This window comes from Myxocyprinus asiaticus, chromosome 20 (assembly GCF_019703515.2).
Source record: "Myxocyprinus asiaticus isolate MX2 ecotype Aquarium Trade chromosome 20, UBuf_Myxa_2, whole genome shotgun sequence".
In the NCBI taxonomy this organism is placed as follows: domain Eukaryota; kingdom Metazoa; phylum Chordata; class Actinopteri; order Cypriniformes; family Catostomidae; genus Myxocyprinus; species Myxocyprinus asiaticus.
Window position 1 is genome coordinate 4,598,352 of NC_059363.1, and position 22,438 is coordinate 4,620,789.

Genomic DNA, 22,438 nt, shown 5'->3' on the forward strand with positions numbered 1-22,438 from the left:
GTGTCTCGTGACATCATTTGGGCCCCCAGCCCCCCTCTGACCTGAAAAACTGCTATAGAGAGAGTCACAAATTTAACAGAGACCAAGAGACGACTCCTTAAATATTCCCAAACATGCTGCTGGGGCCAGGTGTGTTTGCGTGTTTAGGTGTGGATATGCATTACACGTGCAAAGACCTATGGAGGTTTATGCTATTCTTACTCGCACGCAAATTACAGTGCACCTTACATCCCTTTTGTGTGCACTCTTCCTCTAGTGGAACGGGGAACAAACCACTGAGTTTAGCTTAAGTCTGCAATCACCTACAGACAACATCCATGTTGGTTGAAAACCACATCAAGTGTGCCTCAACACAAGAAAAAAAATATGCTTTCAAAAGTCTTCATCGGATGGTATTATTATAAACACATAAAAAAAACACAACACTAAAGGTCATGGAAACATTCCTCAAGGATCATGGAAACCACCTAAAGAACACTTAGAAATGCTGTTCATTCCTAGCATTCAGATTTCAGTGCGACCGAATAAAATATTCTATGCGAACTCTACAAGTCAGTGTTAACCTGTCAGAAAGAGCGCCCCTAGCTGTAGCACTACAATATAACTCAACCTCTGCACTCCAATGCCATGAAGACCTTCACATTCAAAGGTCAAAGTTCAAAAATAGATTCTGAGTTTAATAATGTAAATAGATTTTAAGTAGAGTATAATATATAATGAAAACAACACTATTCGGTTGTTAAATAAGTGTGACTTGGGTTTGACAGAGTATTCTTTCCTTTTTATGTTCCAAGTTTCTAGACATGCAGATTTTATTTGTCAATTTGATGTAAAAGAAGCAAATTTTTTGTATTTTGTATAATCTGCAAAGGAACATTGGCCCTCATTCATCATGAAACACAAGCATAATTTATTTTTGTTTAAATAGTTTGTAAACCATTCTTGCTTAAATTGTCGATTTGAAGGCAACATTCACAACGGCTGCGGTGAAATTGTAAAGCAATTCTTAAATCGACGCAAGAATGGCTTTACGTACCAATTTCACAGGAATTCATTCTGCTCATGATTCATAAATGAGGCCCATTGTGTACAAGAACCAACTTGTGTACTACATTAAATACGTATTAAACGCTCACCCAAAAACACGTACATTTACACGTGATCATAAATAAGCTGTTGTGCTGAATGTAACAGAAATTCACAGCAGCCTTGTTCTAAATTGCTCTTGCCTACATCTGTTCTTCATGATTCTGTTACCGAAGCAATTGTGCTGTTTCCAAAGACTTTTGTTTTAATTATTAATTTTATATAATTTTCTTTTAGTGTTTTGTTTAGTTTGTCAGTGTTTTAAAGTTTAATTTTGTTTGTTTTTTTACTAACTCACAAGAACCAAACTTTGCCTAAGGTGTACATGTGAATATAATGTAGTGTAGCATGTACCTCTAGTTTCAGAATATTGATACTTTTGTGTGACAACACTAAAGTGGGAACACTAAGGGGCCATCTCATTGAACATGTTATTGCACACACACACACACACAAAAAAAATTATAAGTTGAGGCAGTGCAGAATAAAACCAAATGCGTGTGGTCTTCAAGTTTTTTTAACTTGACACGGCTTTCTGTCAAAAATGTGGTACTCCTGCGTGAGATGTTAAAAAACTGTCAAAATTGTCAAATATGCCTGTGTAGAGCAGGTTTGAAGAGTAAAACAGTTTAAAAAACTGCATACTGATGCAAAAACACGTTCGTTGTGAACGGCCCCTTACACATCAGGTGAAGCTATGGAGTGATTCTCCCCAGCGGAGAGCATTCGAATGGCTTCAATGCTTCAAAGTCTCTGGTGCATAAAGCTGTTGCCTTTTCCTTGAACACTTCTGCAGCTCATAATGACACGACAGGGACTGCAAAGCAACATTGAAATGAATTCAGCGAGGACATACAGTAAAGCTGCTGTAGTGATGTTTAAATATGCAGGGAAGATATAGAATTCCAGATTAGACCTATCAAACATCCCTGAATCTGAAGATACCTCAAATTAAAGAGCCAAGCCATTATGACTTCAACATAACCTCATCAGATCAATAATTTTGCTGTTAATTTGTTCGATTTCAGACACTATTTTAATTGCCGATATTTAATTAGACTCAGTAGTGCTTGCTTTTACAGAATTAAGGTTTCTTAAGTTCATATTTATCTCAGACTTGCTAAACTAAGAAGTGCATCCCAGCCATTCCTGTAAGAACATTTTACAGATCCAGTGAAAATCCAAAATGTTCCAGGTTGTTCATTAAAAAAATTGTTCACCCAAAAATGATTTTCTCATTTACTCACTCTCACTTAATTCCTAACCCATATAACTTCATTTTTTGCTGTGGAACACAAAAAAAGATATATTGCAGAATGTCCAGCGTGGTCTTTTCCATACAGCAAAAATAAATGGGGACTGGAGCTGTCAAGCTCCACAAATGACGAAAAAGCACCATTAAAGTAGTCCATACGTCTTGTGCGCTATATTGTAAGTCTTATAAAGCCATGTTTGCTCTCTATAGAAGAAAAGACAAAGTCATGTGAATGAGAAGAAAAGACCAGCTCGAAATATATCACTTTTTTTTTGTTCTCCTTGGAACAAGGTCATATGGGTTCAGAACAACATAAGGGTGAGTAAATTACAGAATTTTCATTTATGAGTGAACGATCCCTTTAAGAACTCGTTTGTATTCTTTGTGGTATTGTTTAGGACCTTCATTATATGTTTGAAGTATTATTCCATAATCATGTTTATCCACTGAACAGAAATGATTACTGATAATGCAGGTTGCTTTTTTCTGTAATTTAAGCTTTAACGGGTTAGAATGAATTTGCCAGGGTTATGGTGTTAACATGAACAGGGAACCTGTTTGAAATGTTTCTCAGGTATGTCAGAACCAATGATTATTTTATTGCATGGAGGAATTGCAATGAAAAGTAGAAATGACAGTTGAGGATATATATTGATATCCAAGTCTGTTGATCTTTTTAGGAATGTTACTTAGCAATGGATATAGATCAGTTGATTAGAGAGGGAGGTGCCTTAGTTTTTAGATCAGTATAAACTGGTCATTGTAGGTAGAACTGACTAGAATAAGAGAAGACGATTGGGTGATTTTGTTAAAAATACATATTCACACTTGCATTTCACGTGAGGATTTTTTTTGCCTTGTTGGTGAATTGCTCTTTCATATCATACTCTTACGTTCTTGATTTTGATTTTTGTAAGATTATGTACAGATTTGCATGTCATAGGTGTAATCACTTGTTTTATGGATTTTAAGGCTGGATTCATTTTTCAGTTGTTTTTATTGTATTTTATTAAGCTGTGTGGCGTGAGTGGTTGGGATGTGAAAAAGAATGACCCCATACTGCAATGCAGACCAGTTTCCTTTTTTCTTTTCGTTGCACAGACATATTTAAGATTAAATACTGTGGAGTTTATTTGTATTGGTTTGAACATCACTTTTCACACTGATAATTGATTACCTTACAGATATCAATAAATTGGGGAGCTTTTCTGAAAATGGAAAAAAAAAATGTGTTGTATACAAAATCTTTATTTGAATTATTGCATGATGTATAATGTCTTTACAAATTCAACATTCAACAGATAGCCATGGTTAAAGTGCTGTATTGTTCCTCGAAATTCTGCAATATGTACAAAGTGGACAGAGGAATTCAGCATGAACCAGTGTACTTGTGATACCAAAGGCAAAGGTACAGCAAAGCAGAAATAGCATAAATAAAAAAAAAAAGCTTCAAAAAGCTCAGGTCCAAAGTCACATATTTAGGCATTGAGCACCACTTTAATCTCTTCCAACAAGTAAAACACACAGGACTTCACATTTAAATCGTGTAAATAAGTTGCTCTCCCACATTTAGACTTTAATATAAATGTTCAGTGATGCCACCTATTTGTATCCAAAAAATGTTGGTCCATATACTCGTGTCTGATAAACATGAAGGGCCTCATTCATGAAACATCAGAATGAATTTCTGATTAAATAGTTCCTGAAAAAATGAATGCAACAATTTTCAAATGAAAATTTTTGAATATTATTTAAATGTATAAACAATATTGTCATTATACAATATTATTAGAATTGTTTATAATGTATAATTGTTCAAAACTGTGTTATATAGAGTGCAACAGTGCCTGCCCACTTTTCAGCCATCTTGGTTCCGGAAAAAGTGTTGTAAGCCATGAACCAAACCAGCTCTGAGGTGAATCACAACATTACAAATTTTGATTTGAAGCAAGAATGTATTTAAAAATCGGACAAAAAGACAAACGTATAAGACTGTGTACGTAATGTCTTTAATGAGGGAATTAACTGCAATTCCATGAAGCATTAAATTAACAATAATGGAACTATATACAAATCTGAAAAAAAATCTGATATTTGCTAATATACCAGTAGTTTGAGACCCACTCGATTGCATGATTCACAGTGCATTGTGGGAGTGGACGGTGCTGCAGAGCTCTTTTGGTGCACTTTGACGTGATTCTCTGATGGATTGTTTCCCTTCAGGATCAGTTGAAATAATGTGGACGGATGGTTTCAACAGAAGCATGTATCATTGGTTAACAACACTGGAAATCACAGTAGCTCATAGTTATCATTAAAAGTCAATTCCCCAATGGAAAAAATTAATGGGATGTTTATTTTCAGAACCAGACTGCTGCTCACTAATGCAACCTCTTTTTTTTTTTCTCCACTTTTCCTGTTTCATCTGAGTTGTAATTTGGTCCCTTGCAATGATATTATTTGTTGGATTTTGGTTGAATAGAAATAATTGTGTGTGTGTTGGTAATCAATCTCTTTACAATAAATATCCATGTGGAAAATATACCTATTGTCACAGTATTGCAAGGTAAAAATGTCGCAATACTTTAAAACATCGATATTTTTTCCCTCCATCCCCGATTAACACACATTTGTTCTGCTCATGTTTCATGAATGAGGCTCAAAGTGTTGAAGCAAGTTTTATGCATTATGAACTTTGGGCAGTAAATGCGAACAAAAATATTTGTGGAGCAACATCAGACAGAAGCACCATTTTCAAAGCTTTTTGCGCAAGACTCCTGCACATATGGTTGCTAATCTGTAACAATGTTCTTAAGTGTGTTTAGGCCATGTGAGGAAAGCAGACATGAGCGTTCTGATCTGATGAGGTAGGCAGCCATCAAAAGGCTTGACAAAGCACATCAGGTTTTGGTGAGGATTCTGAGACATTTCTGAGAGCCACTCCTCTGTGGTACAGTTTCAGAGTATTTTGATTGGTCAACATTTGCTCACAGTATCTGCCTTTTTGACCAAACGTCCAGAGAACCACTGCAAGAGGCATGTAACCGGTAAGACTTTCTTTTTACCATCCTTCAACTTTCAGGGTTCTGAAACCCGATATCTAATGGAACAGTCATCAGGGTCATTCCACGTCAATGCAATCAGAGGTCCCTGGCTCAACATTTTGTGTTTAGTGCAGATAAAAAATAATAAAAACAGCCAAGTAGAGTTTCAGCACCTTTGGTGTTTGGCCCCTTAACGATGCATTTCAGAGCTTTGCAGATGTACATTTCTGAAATTCAAAAACTAGATATAGCTATTGCACTAATTGAAGAGCCACATGTCGCTTATCTTTAATAATAGTGTACGTGTGGACTCAAAATCAAGATTTTGACATTATTTTTATATAAATAAATAAATGTACATTTAGTTTCCACAGAATTTGCTCTTCAGACCTTTGTTTTGTTGAACAAAAATAAACTAGTATGGAACTATGTGACCCAAATTTGGTTTTTGACCATTGAAAAGTATTAAATGTAACAATTTACACACAGAGCCACACTGAGAGCCCCATATCTCAGGGATTTAACCATAAAGGGCCTTAAATATGAAGATGCAAAAAGAACAATTTGTAAAAGGATATTAAGATATCTTTAATACTTCTGGACTTATATAATCCAACTATTTTAGTTCTGTTTTTTCCATTTTTGGACTCACACCATTGGCATTTAATGCAACTACTGGTGCTGAAATCAACTGATTTTAGTAATAGACCTACCTATCTCTATGTAAAAATCAAATAATGACTGCTACCTTTCTGGGGTTATTTTTTTGACCTGTAGTTTTGTTCCAGAATCATAGACGGAAATGTACATTTTGACCCTCTCTATAAAATAATGGATTACTCCGTGGCATTTAATATTTTGGATTTCATCATCAGTTTATCATTCTCAGAAAAAACTATTATCAAAATAAAACATTTCATCCAAGGATGTTTCTGAAATTTGGTTGATTTAACATGGAATAACCCATCAGTCTTCAAGTTACAAATTACATAACTCCTTAAACAGGGTTCTGCTAAGTTGCATGATGGATGTAATTATGAACTGACAGACAGCTGCGGCCATTCAGGCTTAATCCTCTTCTCCGTGACACTGTCCTGAGACGGCAACCACACGACCAGAGGCAGAGTAGTGTTACCGTATCACTTTACGTGGTGTAAACTTCACCCACCAATCACTCTGAATTCACTGTATCAAAGAAAACGTATCTTGTTACTCAGGTGTTAGGTGCGCCGCTAATGGGCCAAATCGTGAAGACAGCTCTGTCAACACACATGCATCAAGTCTCTGATTTCTCTGCTTCCGCCAAACTGTCTGTAGAGTGAGGATTTTCCAAGTCTTCCATTTAATGCCTTCCCTGGCTTCCAAGGCAGGTACTCTCCCATGCCAACAGATTCGCCTCAGTCACATAGGACAAGTGGCCAAGATAGAGTTCTTTGAATCTCTCATAGTTACGCGCTGGCACCGTCCTCCTCCACCACACAGTTCATACTGGATCCATGTGCGATGTTAGTGGGTGGGGTATTGCTCAAGTCTTGCACACTGCTGTGTCGTGATTGGCTGTCGAGTCGATGAAGGCTTCCGTGATGGGACAGCTGCTCATTGAGTCGCGGCATGCTCCCGTAAGCCGGGCGTTCCTCCAAGCCTCTATGACTAGAGGGTGTGTACCTGTGTTTGAAGGGGAAATTAGTAAGTTATTTAAGTTCAAGGCATCTCTTAACCATGTACTTGTACGTGTCTGTTTATGCACAATAATTTTGTTGTATCTCGGAATAAGCTCAACTGACATGCTTGCATTTAGTGTTGGGAAATGGTATCATTTTTAAAGAAATATCAGAACTGAATGATTTTCAGTTGCGTTAACTGTTCTCAAAAGTGCATTCTTCCAAAGTATAGTGACCCAGTGTAATCCCATTCCTGAATGAATGAATCTTTTTTGCCGGTTCTTTTTAGTGAATCAAACACAAAGTACAACAAGTGTAATCCAATTCCGTAACAAATCACTGTTACGAGCTGGTTCTTTTCAGTGAATCGATAATATACAGTGCCCCTAGTGTAACCCAATTGCCAAACAAATGACTCATGAGCCGTATGTCCAGTGCAATCCCGATTCCCAAAAAAGTAATTTTACTAGCCAGTTCTTTTTAGTAAATCAAAAACATAAAGTGTGCCCAGTAAAATCTGTTCCCGAACAAATTGCTCTCATGAGCCTATTAAGTAAATCAAAAACATACAGTGCACTAAATGTAATCTGATTTTTGAACGAATGACTTATGAGCCGGTTCTTTTAAGTGAATCAAAAACAAAGTACGACTAGTGTAATCCAGTTCCCATACAAATGAATCTTATGAGCTGGTTCTTTTAGTTGATCAAAAATATAAAGTATGCCCAGTGTAATCTGATTCCTAAGCAAAGGACTCCTATAAGCTGGTTATTTTAAGTAAATCAAAAACATACAGTGTACCTAATCTGATTCCCACACAAATGAATCTTTTGATTATTTAAAATATATAGTTGGGACCGATTATTGGAATGCATTTATGCTGCCTCTGTGCCACATCAAATATTCTGCATAAACACACCTTTTTCCAGGTTTGGCAACTCATTTCAAAATTTGTATTCTACAAAAGTACTAAAAGAACTGTTAATGGAACCGTTAAGGGACTGAAATCTTTAAAGATTTTTTTAATTCCTTACAACTGATCAACAATTACGATACTTGCGTTATAAGCCGCTCAACTCACCTGCCGTCCCTCGAACGGTTGAGGCTACCATGATAGCTGCTCATCTTGCTGTGGATGCTGCTGGCTTTACTGTGCACATCATCCAACATAGCCAGGTGTGTGGATGAGGCATGGGTAGATGTACCCTGGGTGGAGGTACCACGAGACTTCCGGACAATAGGTGTGTTGGGGTCACGCAGCAAAGACTGAGCGAAGTCTGGCTCTTGAAGAACCTGACGGCTTTCATTGACTGCACCGCTGCTAGATGCGTGTAAGAGAATATGACAATAATTGACAACATCACAAGATGAAAGCACAAAAAGTACCTTCTAGTTTATGTAAACAAACAAGGTAACTCACTCTTTACGCCTGCGGCCATGGAAGAAACTGGCCCACTCGAAACAGGTCTTCTTACTGCCCACCCAGAACACAGATGGGATCCCAACCACAAGCACCATGAGATACTTCATCAGAAAGAGGACCAGGTCAGGTCGACTGGTTTGCTCCACCTACACACATGAAATATGAACACAGAGAAGTACAGTTATTAGTACTCTTGTAAGAGCCTGTCTCTCAGAGTGCTTCAAAAGCATGGATCACTGATCTCTTTCATCCCCTCCAGGCTCTCAGATCCTCTAATGTTTGGCTGCATTCTTTATTTTACCCAGCATTAGCAAGGCCACTGAGCACTGCTTTTCAATACTTCTGTTATGCAATCTATTTTGAGAGCTTTTCAACTTTTTTATTGGCCATATTCAAACTGCGGCAAAATAAGGTTGTCACTACTCTCCCGAGTTTATTCTGTCTCACCGCAGGACATGTTGCCTCTATCAACGGCGTGTTACTAAAAGTTGCTGGGCATTTATACTGTACGTCTTATGTCAAAAATAGCTTATACCTAGAGAGGATATATTGTGTTAGAGGAAAGGAAAGGAATTTATTTTATGAAATATTTTTGCATTCCCTCACAATAGTTTTCCATTCTCTCATAAAAAGATTTGCGTTCTCTCACAATTATTTTGGGTGCCCTCGCAATAGCTTTATCCATACCTTACTAAAATTAACCATGCATGATATTCGTTGTAAACCAGAGGAATACAGGAGAACCAAAACTATGGCAATACAAATCAATTAAATTAACCATGATGTTACTCTAGTAAAACAAACCAGTTTTTTTTTTTTTTTAGAATGATTATGATTTTTATTACCATAGTTTGGGTTTTCCTGTATTAATATTACTGTGGTTTTACCAGAAATATCATGGTTAAAATATGGTTACTCTAGTAAAAACCGATGGTTGTACTACAGATCCTATAGTTGAATTATTACTGTAGTAAAACCATGTAGAGGTAGACCGATATATCAGTTTTATTGATTAATCTGTACGATAGTTGCTTTTTGGAACTATTGGTTATCAGAAAAATATATGCCGATAGTTGCCAGTATTTTATTTTCATTTTTTCCCCTATGTTTTTTTTATTATTATTCCTTATCAATAAACCTCATCTGGTGAAATATATACTTAAACTCTTCATCTGGTGAATCTAAAAGCTATAAAAAGCTTAATTTGGTAAATACTTGCATATAGAGCATTGTAACAGGCAAATCTCTGTAATTTCAAAATAAGAGTCCCTGGTGTATTTCGGGCTTGTTTAAAGTAAAAAGTCCCGCATTATGCACCAAATCTTAATTTCTCTGGTTAATGTTGGGATTTTGGTCGCACAACAAACTGTTTTTGGGATTTTATTCATTTTGCAGCCTCAATGTGCCCTTTATAGTAAGTAAAGAATAAGAATGTTTTATTATTATTATATAGATAGATTTAAAAAAAAAACTATTGGACGATTAATCGGTTATCTGCCTTTTCCACCACCTTAATTATCGGTATCGGCAAAATCCACTTTCAGTCGACCTCTAAAACCATGGTTAATTTTCGTTAGAGATGGACAAAGCTATTGGGAATGTAAAACTGTTGCAAGACAATGCAAAACTTTTTGTGAGGGAAAGCAAACATTTTCAGAAAATAAAATTCCCTCCATGTTCTGTAAGGGGCTCTGCAAGTACCAAACAGTTTAAACTCTTGGCATCCATGTTTGTTGTCTATAGCCAATTTGCTATGGTTATGTCCGTCAACCATCACAATATTGGGAGTGGTGCCAGTAGTTATTTCACAGATGGAATAATAATGTAGACAATTCACTCCCAAATTTAAATTTAGTTGTCGCACCAAAACTTTGCAGTGTAAGTCGCCATATTAATTCTCTACATGGTATTGCTCTGCATTTTTTTTCTTGTTAGTTTTACACTATAATTCACTGTGTAGCTTCCAGCATCTGTGTGTTTAAATGTGAGCTAGCTCAAGTGTGTATCTGTTGGCTTCTTCAGACTGCACAGCTCACTGCTCACAGACAATACCACTTTCTCTTCAGAGTACAAATGCAGCACAAGCCATAACAATGACTCTTCTCCCTTTCTTCCTGTCTGCCAGGGGCCCATGGTAAAAGTATCTGGACACTCAGCTAGTCATGATAATGTCATACACCATCACAGCAAACACATACACAGCACCAATCCTCGGCTGTAATGCCCATCGCACACAGGAAGTGAACTTTTAATGGTGTAGAATCTTAAAGGGGACTGTAAGATAACATGGAATGAAAATGTATGTCCTTAGGGCTCTGATGCATATGAACATACACTCTAAAATCACACGGATACATATTAATTGAAAAGACTAATATAATATTCTGCCTTCAGTCATGTTGGAATGACCATATTTATGATATGAGCACATGAGCTGCAACACAATGTATTTACCAGTGGGAAGCTCAGAATGTTTGGCCCTTGTTTTCCAAGTTGGTGGGACGTGTTAATTAAAGGTGCTATATGTAAGATTGGCAACAGGCGTTTGAAATGGGTACTGCAGTCCAAATTCAGAATACTGGGGAGTTATCTGCCCCGCCCCAGACTCGAAGCTCATGCGAGTTGCCAGAATGCTGACATGCAAATTAGCCAACTAAGTATCCGTTTTAAAGGATTTCTTGGCTTTAAGCTGTCTCCATCTTCCAAAGGCATCTCCAGTATTTATCCTTGTTTTACTACGCCACTGGTCATGGTGGCTTTTAGACGGTTGGCGAGGCTTTTTAGGTCGGGTGGAATCTGTTACCTCTGATCCAGTTCGTTTGCTGGCTTCCATGGCTGCAGCACACAGTGTTTTTTGCCTGCAAACTTGTTCAAATCTAAAAAAAAATTATTCTAAAATAAGCTTAAAATACCGATGTTGAGTTTACGGTTACAGATTCATTCAGACTCGACTCGGACTTTGACTCAACTAAGGTGAACTCGAACTCAACACTACTATCATGTATTGAAATAAAGCATTGAAATTTAAATAATTTTGCAAAAACATTGCTTTCCATAATCTTTTATATCGCCCCTTCCAACTTCACAACACGGGTATCATTTAGAATTCATGTGCTCGGAAATCGTAATTGTTTTTTTCTGACTTCACTGCCAAGGCCGCATTAGACTTGGTAGCTAGCTATCAGAGGGGTTGGCAATAACGCAACTAGCTAAATGAAAGGGGGAAAACAAAGAAAGAAATATGAAATTGCTCAATGGATCTGTTTTGTTCTGAATAGAATTGGATGCATTTAGCAATAGCATCATAATTATGACTCTACAGTAGGAATTTCCAAGGAGAATTCAAAGGCAGTTTTAATTGCACTTAATGACTTGTATTTAAGTTACTAAACATTACAACCACAGTCACACATTTACCAATTTGAGAGTTCATTAGCCTACACTAGTTTTCCTTTCCTTGTTCATGTCAAAAGCGCTTCCATTGTATTGCAAAAGGATGCAATGAAAGTGAATAATGACTGAGGCTAACATCTCGTTTTGTGTTACACAGAAGAAACAAAGTCATATGGATTTGGAACAACAAGAAGGTTAGTAAATGATGACTTTTTTTGGCTGAACTATCCCTTCAAGTGCTTACCTAAAATAAGAAACCACATACTGCGATACAGCCCTGTCTCTCATGGAGATCATGATACCGCATCAGGCCAGCCACTGAGCTTTTATGACTCAGTATCTGTCTTTGTAGGAGCAGCTAAGGTAATGACAGGCTTACCCAACCTTTAATCACCATCAGGAGGGGGTCTCTCCTTCGATATGAGACACAGTTGAAAGGCCATCATCAAACAACTCTCCCCTCGCTTTTGTTCTGCAAAGCGCTGCAGGGGCTGACCACAGTACAGGCAGCAAATCATGACTTAACAAGCACACGAGACCAAGATGAAAGAGACCAAGAGAGGCAGAAATAGAAAGAGCGGAATGACATCCTCAGTCACCATTTACTTTTATTGTACAGGGGGGAAAAAAGCAATGAAAGTGAATGGTGACCGAGGCAAACATGCTGTCTAACATCTCCTTTTTGTTCCAGAAAAGAAAGTCATACGGGTTTGGAACAACTGTCCCTTTAAATGCGTAAAAAAACAGCACATGGAGGTGAAGACAGGGAGCTGTATGCCGAAGGGGACAATATTACTACGTCACATGACCCTTGGATCCATTTATTATTGTGTGAAGGGAGAGGCTGAGAGTCTACTGTTACGCCTCATGCATCACTGTGTGTTTGATTGTATCTCACCATCCATTCAATCCACAACATAAAAGAACTGTTAATATTTTCGACAAATGTGGGTCTTGCAGCAGCTCGCGACTACATAATCTTCTTCCGTCAGTCAAATCAAATTTATTCTACAGTAATCACAATTTGACTTGGTGCAAACACTTGAACCCTAACCCTTTTTATATACGGTAGTCGATTTTTTTAATGCTAACTTATAGACCTTGTCATTGATTTTTTTAAATAAAGCACTGAAATTGAAAAAAAGAAAAGCAAAATCATGGCTTTCTATAATATTTCATGTCGACACACCCCTTCCAACGGCAAGTTGGCAACTCGGGTATCATCTGAAATTCAGAGTTTTCCACTGGTAAATACAACTTTGCATGGTCATTCATGTGCTCGGAACTCGTAATTGCGATATTTCCAACTCTCCTGCATGCCGCGGCAGTCTTGTACCTTTGTCTTTTTGTACAATTCTCAAATACTTTTTTGCTTCAACTCAAAGTTTGTAATGTTGTGCTTCCGTAACCAAAAAGGCTGAAAAAGTGGGCGGGCACTGTTACACTCCATTGATTCATTTGTAGGTCACCTTAGATAAAAGCGTCTGCTAAATTACTAAATGTAAATTACCACTTGCGTGCTTTTCGAGCCCACTCTACTCTGCCTGGTCTTAAAGTCATCCTTTTACATGGCCGGCGGCTACTTTTTCTTTTTTTTTTGCACTGCGGTCAAGCACAAAGTGACAAATATAGTGATTAGTCGTTTAGAAATTACTAAAAGTAGCTATAATGGTTGTTATGCCCCTGACTTGAAAAACATTAAATGGTTAGTTCAAAAGTCGTCATTTACTCACCCTCATGTTTTCCAAACCTGTACAGTGGCAAGAAAAATTATGTGAACCCTTTGGAATTAGCTGGTTTTCTGCATTAATTGGTCATAAAATGTGATGTCATCTCACCAAAGCAGCCCCAAATAATGATGCTCCCTACACCGTACTTCACCGTTGGGATGATGTTTTCATGTTGGTATGCGGTGCCCTTTTTATGCCATATGTAGTGTTGTGTGTTCTTCCCAAACAATTCAACCTTAGTTTCACCAGTCCACAAAACATTTTCCCAGTAGCATTGTGGAGTGCCTAAGTGGTCTTTGGCAAACTTCAGGCGCGCAGCAATGCTTTTGTTGGAAAGCAGTGGCTTCCTTCATGGTGTCCTGCCATGGACACCATACCTATTTAATGTTTTCCGTATAGTAGACTCATGAACAGAGATGTTAACCAGTTGCAATCATTCCTTAAAGTCTTTAGCTGTCACTCTAGGGTTCTTTTTAATCTCATTGAGCAATGTGCCCTTTGAGTCATCTTGGCTGGACAGCCACTTCTAATAAGAGTAGCCACAGTGCTAAATCGTCTCCATTTATAGACAGTTTGTCTAACTGTGGACAGATGAATATCTAAGCTCTTCGAGATAACTTTGTAACCCTTTCCAGCTTTATGTAAAGCAACAATTCTTGATCATAGGTCTTCGGAGACCTTTTTTTGCGAGGCATGGTTGACATCAGCAGATGCTTCTTATGAATAGCAAACTCAAAATGTTTGAGTGCTTTTTACAAGTCAAAGTAGCTCTAACCCACACCTCCAATCTCGTTTCATTAATTGGATGCCAGGTTTGCCAACTCCTGACTCTAATATCTTTTGTTGACGTCATTAGCCTACAGGTTCACATACTTTATCCAACCCACACTGTGAATTTTTGAATGATGTATTCAGTATGTACAAGAACAATACAATAAGTTGTGTGTTAATAGATTGTGTTTGTTCATTACTGTAACTTAGATGAAGATCAACCAGATTTTAAGACACATAAATGCAGGTAATTCCAAAGGGTTCACATAAATTTTCTTGCCACTTGTATGACTTAATTTTGCAGAACACAAAAGGAAATATTTTCAAGACAATCCAGTGGATAATGCTTCACTTTAAAGTATCATAAAAGTAGTACAAGCAGCTCCTACTTTTGAAGATGTATGATCGATTTTAGTGAGAAACCGCACAAAGTTATTTTCAATGAAAATCTTGATGTCTGTTGCATTTTCACGAATGCACGAGAGAAGCTCTTTCACAGTGTGACTCGCTTGTTTGTGTGAGAGCTTGTGTTGCTCAGCACTACACTGCAAAAAAAAACCTTTTTTTTATTTTTATATTTTTTTATACAGAGTATTTGTCAAATGTTCTGGTAAAAACAATATCTTCAGATCCTTAAAACAATAACAAATTACTTGAGAAGCAGAATGACATAAGATATTACAGTAAGTCGTCTTTTCAGAAAAATCTAACAAAATTCAGTGGGGTTTATGCTTAAAACAAGAGAAAACTAATTGTTGCCAAAGAAGATTAACTTGTTTCCCTTTGAGTCAAGTTTTTTTTCTTACCCCATTGGCAAATAGATTTTTTCTTGTTGCATAAGCATTACTATATACAAAAGAAATGGAAAGAACATCAGGAGAAGAGTATTACTGTGGTCATTTTACCTTGAAAGGGCAGGGGATGTGGTACTCTCTACAGCGCTCCTGCACCCAGGTAGTTTCCCAGATTGAGCGGTAGGTCTGTTCATACAGGTAACACCCAACAACGGTGAGCAGCGGCACCAGGTACAGCACTGAGAACACTCCGATCCGGATCATAAATTTCACCAGCTTGTCTTGATTCTCCTTCTCCAACGGAATCTCCATTCGGACTCTGTTGAGTGCCACAATCCCTGTGAGAAGCAACGACACGCCGACCAGAACATCCAAACACAGCGGTGCCAACACGAACCAGCGAAGAGTGTGAACATCATACAGTCCCACAAAACACACGCCGCTAATGTTATCCCCCTCGATTTTATTCAAAGCCAGCAGGGTTATTGTTAGCATGCCAGGTATTCCCCACGCGCTGGCATGGAAGAGCAGCGCCTTCTTCTCAATAGCTTCACTTCCCCATTTGGGCACTGCTGCTAGGAACCAGGTGATGGTGAGAATGACCCACCAAACGCTACCTGCCATGGTGAAGAAGTAGAGGACCATAAAAAGCAACGTACAGGCCTTGTTATGCGAGCCTTGAGTCACCGTTGAGGTTTTGAACTGAGCAGCGTTGGCTGCGTTACAAGCAACACGGTCTTCCAGCAAGAAACCTAAGAAGAAGACCAGCGACACCATCATGTAGCAGATGGCGTAGAAGATGATGGGCCGCTCGGGGTAGCGGAAGCGTGTGACGTCGATGAGGAAGGTGAGAAAGGTGAAGAGTGTGGCGGAGAGGCAAAAGATGGAAACGACCCCAATGAAATAGCGGGCGAAGGTGAGCTCCTCGCGCCGGAAGTACATGTTGGGGCAGGGAGCAGAGCAGTCGTGCACACCTAGGAAGGTGTAGCCGAGCTCGGGTTCGACTTTGAGCTCACGGGGGCACCAGAAACCGTAGTCGCGCTGCACTGACATGGGCGATTGGTCGGTGGGCTCTTCATTCACGAGCAAATCCTCAGCGCGAGGGTACGACTCATCGCAGTCTGGGAACCTGCAGTCGAGATCCAAACAAAAACTTTAAAACTAACAGAAATAAATTACTCTTTGCGTTTTACATTACGTATTTACTACACAGTAGCAGTGTTAATTTTGTCAATGCAGTAACTGATGAAAATGTCAACAAAAGGTTTTTTGATTTTGTCAACACTAATGAAGACGAGATGAAAAAGCACAGAAAGCAATATCCTAAACAGTCTAAAACATGGAAAATGTATAAGTCTCTAAAGCATAATACATTCTCAATACAGTCATTTAGGTTCTTTGGTTATTTTGTCATTTTTATTATTTAGATTATTACATTTTTGCTACACAGTAGCATTGTTATTCTCATCAAAATGTACAAAATTACTCACAAAAATGTTTGACAGTTTTTTATTTATTATTTCGTCAACACTGACGATTATATGAAAAAACATGTAATACAATATCCTAAACAGTCTAAAACATGGAAATGTAACAATCTCTAAAGCAAGCTGAATTCACAGTACAGTAGTTTGATTATTTGGTTATTTGGTAATTTTGATTATTTGGATTATAAAAGAAAATACTCCACAGAAGCAGTGTATCTTTAATGAAATTACGGATGAAAATGTTTATTGAATAAGGCTTTTTTTATTTCGTCAACACAAACGAGATGGAAAAACATGCAATGAAATATCCCAAACAGTCTAAAACATGGAAACAGTCTTTAAACCAAGATAAATTCGAAATTGTCATTTCGCATATCATCGACAAACAAAAAACGTACTAAAATGTATTAATATGAGATGACGAAATATTGACTAAATTTAAACAACATTTACGTAAAAAAACAAACTATGACTAAAACTATAAAAATTAACATTGCGCAGTAGGAATGGGCGATATAAGCACAAATTATCACAATATTCAAAAAAATCTATGACGATTTTTATGTTTTAAAACTCCTGGAAAAAATAATGAAATGTCCTTCTGACTTAAAACATTTTGATTTATTTATTTATTTATTTATTTTATTTTTTTTTACAATTATGCAAATTACAGTTAAAGGTATCAAAAACAAATAATTAAAAAACATTTTTATACAAAAATAAATAAATAATAAATGTAGACCTCTGGCATACTGGGGACATTTTTCACAACTAATATATTATAATAATTATATTATAATAAAATCTATTATTTATTATTAAAAAACTGAAATTTATTTATTATAATTGTATAAATGCATGGTTAATCCATATGTTATTTAATCATTCCTAAAGTAATACATCACTTATCTCTCTGTATTTGTCATTGGCAGAACAAGAGATAAAAAAGGGTACTCATAAATTTACAAAGTTCTAGGCTGGTTTTACTTTGCTGTTATGGTATTAAAAAAACAGCAATTTCCTTTTTTTTAAATAACTACTGCTTTAAAAGCACTTGAAATATGGTGTACAACTAATTCAAGCTGGTCTGAATTGTGAACATATTTTTGCCCTTTTCAAAAAAGTTGTTTTTCTTTTGAGATGAAAGGTTTCTCTCAAACATCTGTGTTTGTTTTAACTACCATATTAATCAGAAATTCTAAAAAAAATGTCTATAAAGAAACAATTTAAACCATCATGTTGCAAGTGAAGTCACCTTCAGAAATGCTAAGCAATTATCTCTGCCTCCTTGCAAAATGTCCTCTTTGTAAATCTCCAACAATTTCCATAACTTTAAAAACAATAAATTCCAGCTCTCGAGTCATTACCTGCTGCACTCCATCTCCTCTGGCCAGGTGACTCCGAACATGTCCATGAGCTTCTGACAGTCTCTCTTGGCATGGGTACAGAGGCTCCGGCAGGGCAGCGTCACATGGCCGTATTCCATACATACAGGAGTGTACAGGGCGCACAGGAAGGGCCTGAGGTCTGGAGAGCACTGCAGGTTCACCATGGGGTGGAAGGGCTGTTAGAGAGAGGGAATGGAGAGTTAGTTCACGGCAAGTGCCCAAAGAATTTATAACAGGTCTTGTAAAAATCCAGCAGCTTGGCTTTGGCAGCAGTTAGGCAGAATTGACTCCAGTGGTGTGCTTGGCAATAAGATTATGCACTTAATGGGATTTTGGCAGAAGAATGCAATGGTGCAAGAAAACTTCTCAGCTGTGATATGCAAGTTGTATGCTTGAAGTTAGTATTAAATCAACACTTTCATTTTCCTCTTCACTGCAAAAAGAGCATTTCTTGAAACCAAGCTGGCAAAATGACTCATTCTCTACTTCCTCCAAACTGTGATGTCATACTGTGGAAGACACTTGCATCTGACTGCCTCCATAACAACACATCAACGCCTACTTTATTACTTTCATAGCCCCGCCCAGTTGCGGTGAAAAGTGAGATGGCAAGAAGAGAGAGCAGGTCTGCGTTTCCCAAAAGCATCGTAAGCTTACGTTGATCGTAGATGGTTTCAATACGATGCTTTTGGGAAACACAGCCCTGGTCAGTCAAGAGCAGAGAGCCAATCAGAACAGTGGGTGTTTACTGCCAAGTCTTAAAAGAGAAGCAGCACCAAAATTGAGTGTTTCTAACAGAAAGACAGAATGAGGGTGGAAAATAATAATCTTTGACAAATATATTTATTTATTTTTTTTGTGCAAAAAAAAAAAAAAAAAAATCATAAGTGAACCTCAAGGAACATTAAAATAATTATAAAATAAAATAAAATAAAATAAAACACATTCCTTTAAGTCTTATTATGAACAATTCATCTCTGCATGAAAAAAAATGAGTTTGCTTTTGTAATTTTTCAATTCATCAAAATGTAATTGTGTATTCTGCCTTTGAAACAACTATCCTTTTGAATGACATCACCAAGACCTCTTACTTTTCAACCTCTCCCCTCTAACCAGCTGGTACAGTACACCTACTCTCACAATCCATTTAAGTCCTGATAGATCAAATTAAGTCCTGGCTAACACATTATTATTTTATTTATTTTATATATTATTTCACTCAAAAATATGCAACAGTATGATGTAAAATGAGTTGTTCCGCCATCTCATGTTGACTTTAAAAATGAATTTGTGAGTTTGGCTGGCTTTTAAATTCACAATTTTATTTAGGCCAATTCCACACTAATCCGTTAGGAATCACTGGAAAACTGTTTTCAGTTTACTAACGTCTCCAAGTTGTCATTTTGTAATTACAGTAATTCTGATACGATGTGAAGACTCTGTGCTTCAGATTCAGTCAGAAAACAGCACGCTAGCTCCCCAAACCCCAAGGTGCAAAAAGACAGACAGGAAGTTGTGTGGGTACAGTAACCTGACACCCCTTCAGCAGGATAACAGGCCAGTTTGGCAGCTCCAAGTGCGCTTTTGTGCCCTCAAGGGGCCCAGTGCATACTAGCAGAGAGACCAGCTGCAGAGCCGGGTATTTAAATTCAAATCTTTAGAGGAACGGACAATAAGCCTCCACCTGGGGTTAGCCAATACATATGCACTTCCTGCTGGGGTCTGGCCCTTTGTGACTGCCTTATTTCTAGAGAGAACTGGAAGATTGACACATTACTGCTTTCTGGTGCATTCCTTTATGGAATGAACTCCCAGCTATACCTAATCCCCAAGTAGGACAATATTTACAGATAATTTGCATGAATTAAATTATAGTTTCCCACCAAGAAAAATACACAATCTTACTTTTGGGGAAATTGCAAGCAGCTACAGCCAATCTTAAAGGAAGAGTTCTCTCAAAAATGACAATTCTGTAATTATTTACTAACTCTCAAGCTGTTATTTTGTCCATGAAACACAAAAGAAGAAATTTTAAAGAATTTCCACACAGCTCATAGTGACAACAGCTTTTAAAGGAATATTCTGGGTTTAGTACAAGTTATGCTCAATCAAAGGCAATTGTGGCATAATGCTGATTACCACACACACACAAAAATAAAATAAAAATAAAATTGACCTGCCCCATGTTTATAAAAAAAAAGGCTTACAATGGAAGTGAATGGGGCCAGTATATAAATGATAAAATACATATACAAGATGTAAACATTATAAATGTTAAAATGATTTAAGTGTGATAAAATCAGTTAATAACCTTATATGTGTAAAGTTTGTCCAATACTGGGATAACGGGGTTTCATTGTCATGGCAATAAAGTTGTAATATTGAACATAACTTGACACAGATAAGGTTAGTAAGTGATTTTATCACACTAAAATCATGTTAACATCCTGTGACTATACTTTTGAAACATTGAGTATTTTAAGCATTTATTGACTAGTCCCATTCACTTCCATTGTAAGTGCCTCACTGGAACCGCAACTCTTTTCTCCCAGTTTGGAATGCCCAATTCCCACTACTTAGTAGGTCCACGTGGTGGCACGGTTACTCACCTCAATCTGGGTGGCGGAGGACAAGTCTCGGTTGCCTCTGCTTCTGAGACAGTCGATCCGCGTATTTTGTCACGTGGCTCGTTGTACATGACACCGCGGAGACTCACAGCATGTGGAGGCTCATGCTATTCTCCGCGATCCACGTACAATTACCACGCACCACATTGAGAGCGAGAACCACTAATTGTGACCACAAGGAGGTTACCCCATGTGACTCTACCCACCCTAGCAACCAGGCCAATCTGGTTGCTTAGGAGACCTGGCTGGAGTCACGCAGCACACCCTGGATTTGAACTTGCGACTTTTCAGGGGTGGTAGCCACAACTCAACATTATGCTACAAATGATGGTAACTGAGCTTAACTTGTATTAAACCTGGACTATTCCTTTAAGCGACCATAAGGACAAAAAAAACAAACAAACATTAAAGTTAATATAACCTGCGTTATATTTCAAGTCTTCTGAAGCCTTATGATAGCTTTATCTTCATTCTCCATATTCCATGACACTTCTAAACGTTTTCAGTTAATTATGATAAAACATTTGCCTATTTCTCACACAGAGTTATTGTATGAGTAAAGCTTGGAATATAGAGGATTCATTTTATGATGGTCTTATGGTATTTTGTCACAGTATGGAAAAGCTGCTTCTGTACATATCGATTCTAGATAATTCTCCACAAAAATAACAGCATACAGGTTTGCAACGAGGGATAAGAGGGTGAGTTAATAATGACAGAATTTTCATTTTTGGGTGAGCTGTTCCTTTAAAACCTTCCAAAATAACATCTTCATTTACAGGAATGCAAATGAGGCCTGCTTAAAAGCTTTATCAAAATGTACTGAAGGTTAATATGAAATATTTACTCAGCGTCTGGAGAGGGTGAATTAAAGTGACATCAAAAGAAACATGAGCAGCTTATATTGGCCTCCCGTATGGAAACCACAGACACTTCAGTAATGGAGCTGTATGAGTAGAATTTGAATCGCGCTGACATGTTTCCCCATGTAGATGCCGAGCCAAACGCTCTATTGATTTTGAGTGTCCTCCCCGTCACTCCTTGCTCTACTGTTACATGCTGACATGTTAGAGGAGGAAATAACAGGCTCGTCTTATGGGAGTAGGGCTTTGGTAAAACAGAGGAACTGAATTACACCAGCAGTCTTCATTATTTATGTGGATCAGACAAGATAAAGCAGCCGTGCGGCGGCACATGTTCTACACGCAGAGGCAAACATAATACACAGACATACAGGCCTATGCAGCAGTTAGGCAAAGAGAGTTTGGAGAAACAAGCTGCTGGAACTTTATTTTACAAGTCTTTTTGGCTCTTGCCTCGGCCTTAAAGGAACTGTTCAACCAAAATGAAAATTCGGTCATTTACTCACCATCATGTCGTTCCAACCCGTTAGACTTTCTTTCTTAGGTGGAACATAAAATATATTTTGCAGAATGTTTGAGCTCCAAAATTAACAAAAAGCACTGTAAGAGAATATGACATCCAGACTTCAGTGATGGCATAAACCAAATATACAATATTCCAAGCTTTCTGAAGCCATATGACAGCTCTGTGTGATCAACAGACCAGAGCACGTAAGCGGAGCGAGAGCGGAAAGCGCCTAAAGTTTGGGTCGGTTGTGTTACTCAGATCCAGTTTAATCTGAAAAGCGCAAATTTGCGCGTATGCGACTTTCTGCACCACCGCACATGTTTTATCACTTGTCGAGGCATGTTTGATGACATGTCTAAAGTAAATAAAGGTAATTTAGAACTGAAAAAAATGTTAAGGCATTATTTGA

The 22,438-nt window shown here is 37.7% G+C and overlaps 1 protein-coding gene across 2 annotated transcripts in view; it reads right to left on the reverse strand.

The window, feature by feature from the left end:
• Positions 1–6,832: 6,832 nt before the first annotated feature.
• The window catches only part of fzd3b (frizzled class receptor 3b), a 47,256-nt gene continuing 31,650 nt past the window's right edge, over positions 6,833–22,438 (reverse strand). Inside the window, exons 3-7 of one of the 2 annotated variants that reach the window (XM_051646443.1) lie at positions 18,011–18,207; positions 15,268–16,285; positions 8,466–8,614; positions 8,127–8,363; positions 6,833–7,050 (exon numbers count right to left, since the gene is read on the reverse strand). In XM_051646443.1, the coding sequence (XP_051502403.1) occupies positions 6,834–7,050; positions 8,127–8,363; positions 8,466–8,614; positions 15,268–16,285; positions 18,011–18,207 (1,818 nt within the window). In that variant the 3' untranslated portion in view covers position 6,833. Of the gene's footprint in view, positions 7,051–8,126; positions 8,367–8,465; positions 8,615–15,267; positions 16,286–18,010; positions 18,208–22,438 lie in introns of both variants that reach the window. The other variant, XM_051646442.1, reaches the window with a different exon arrangement.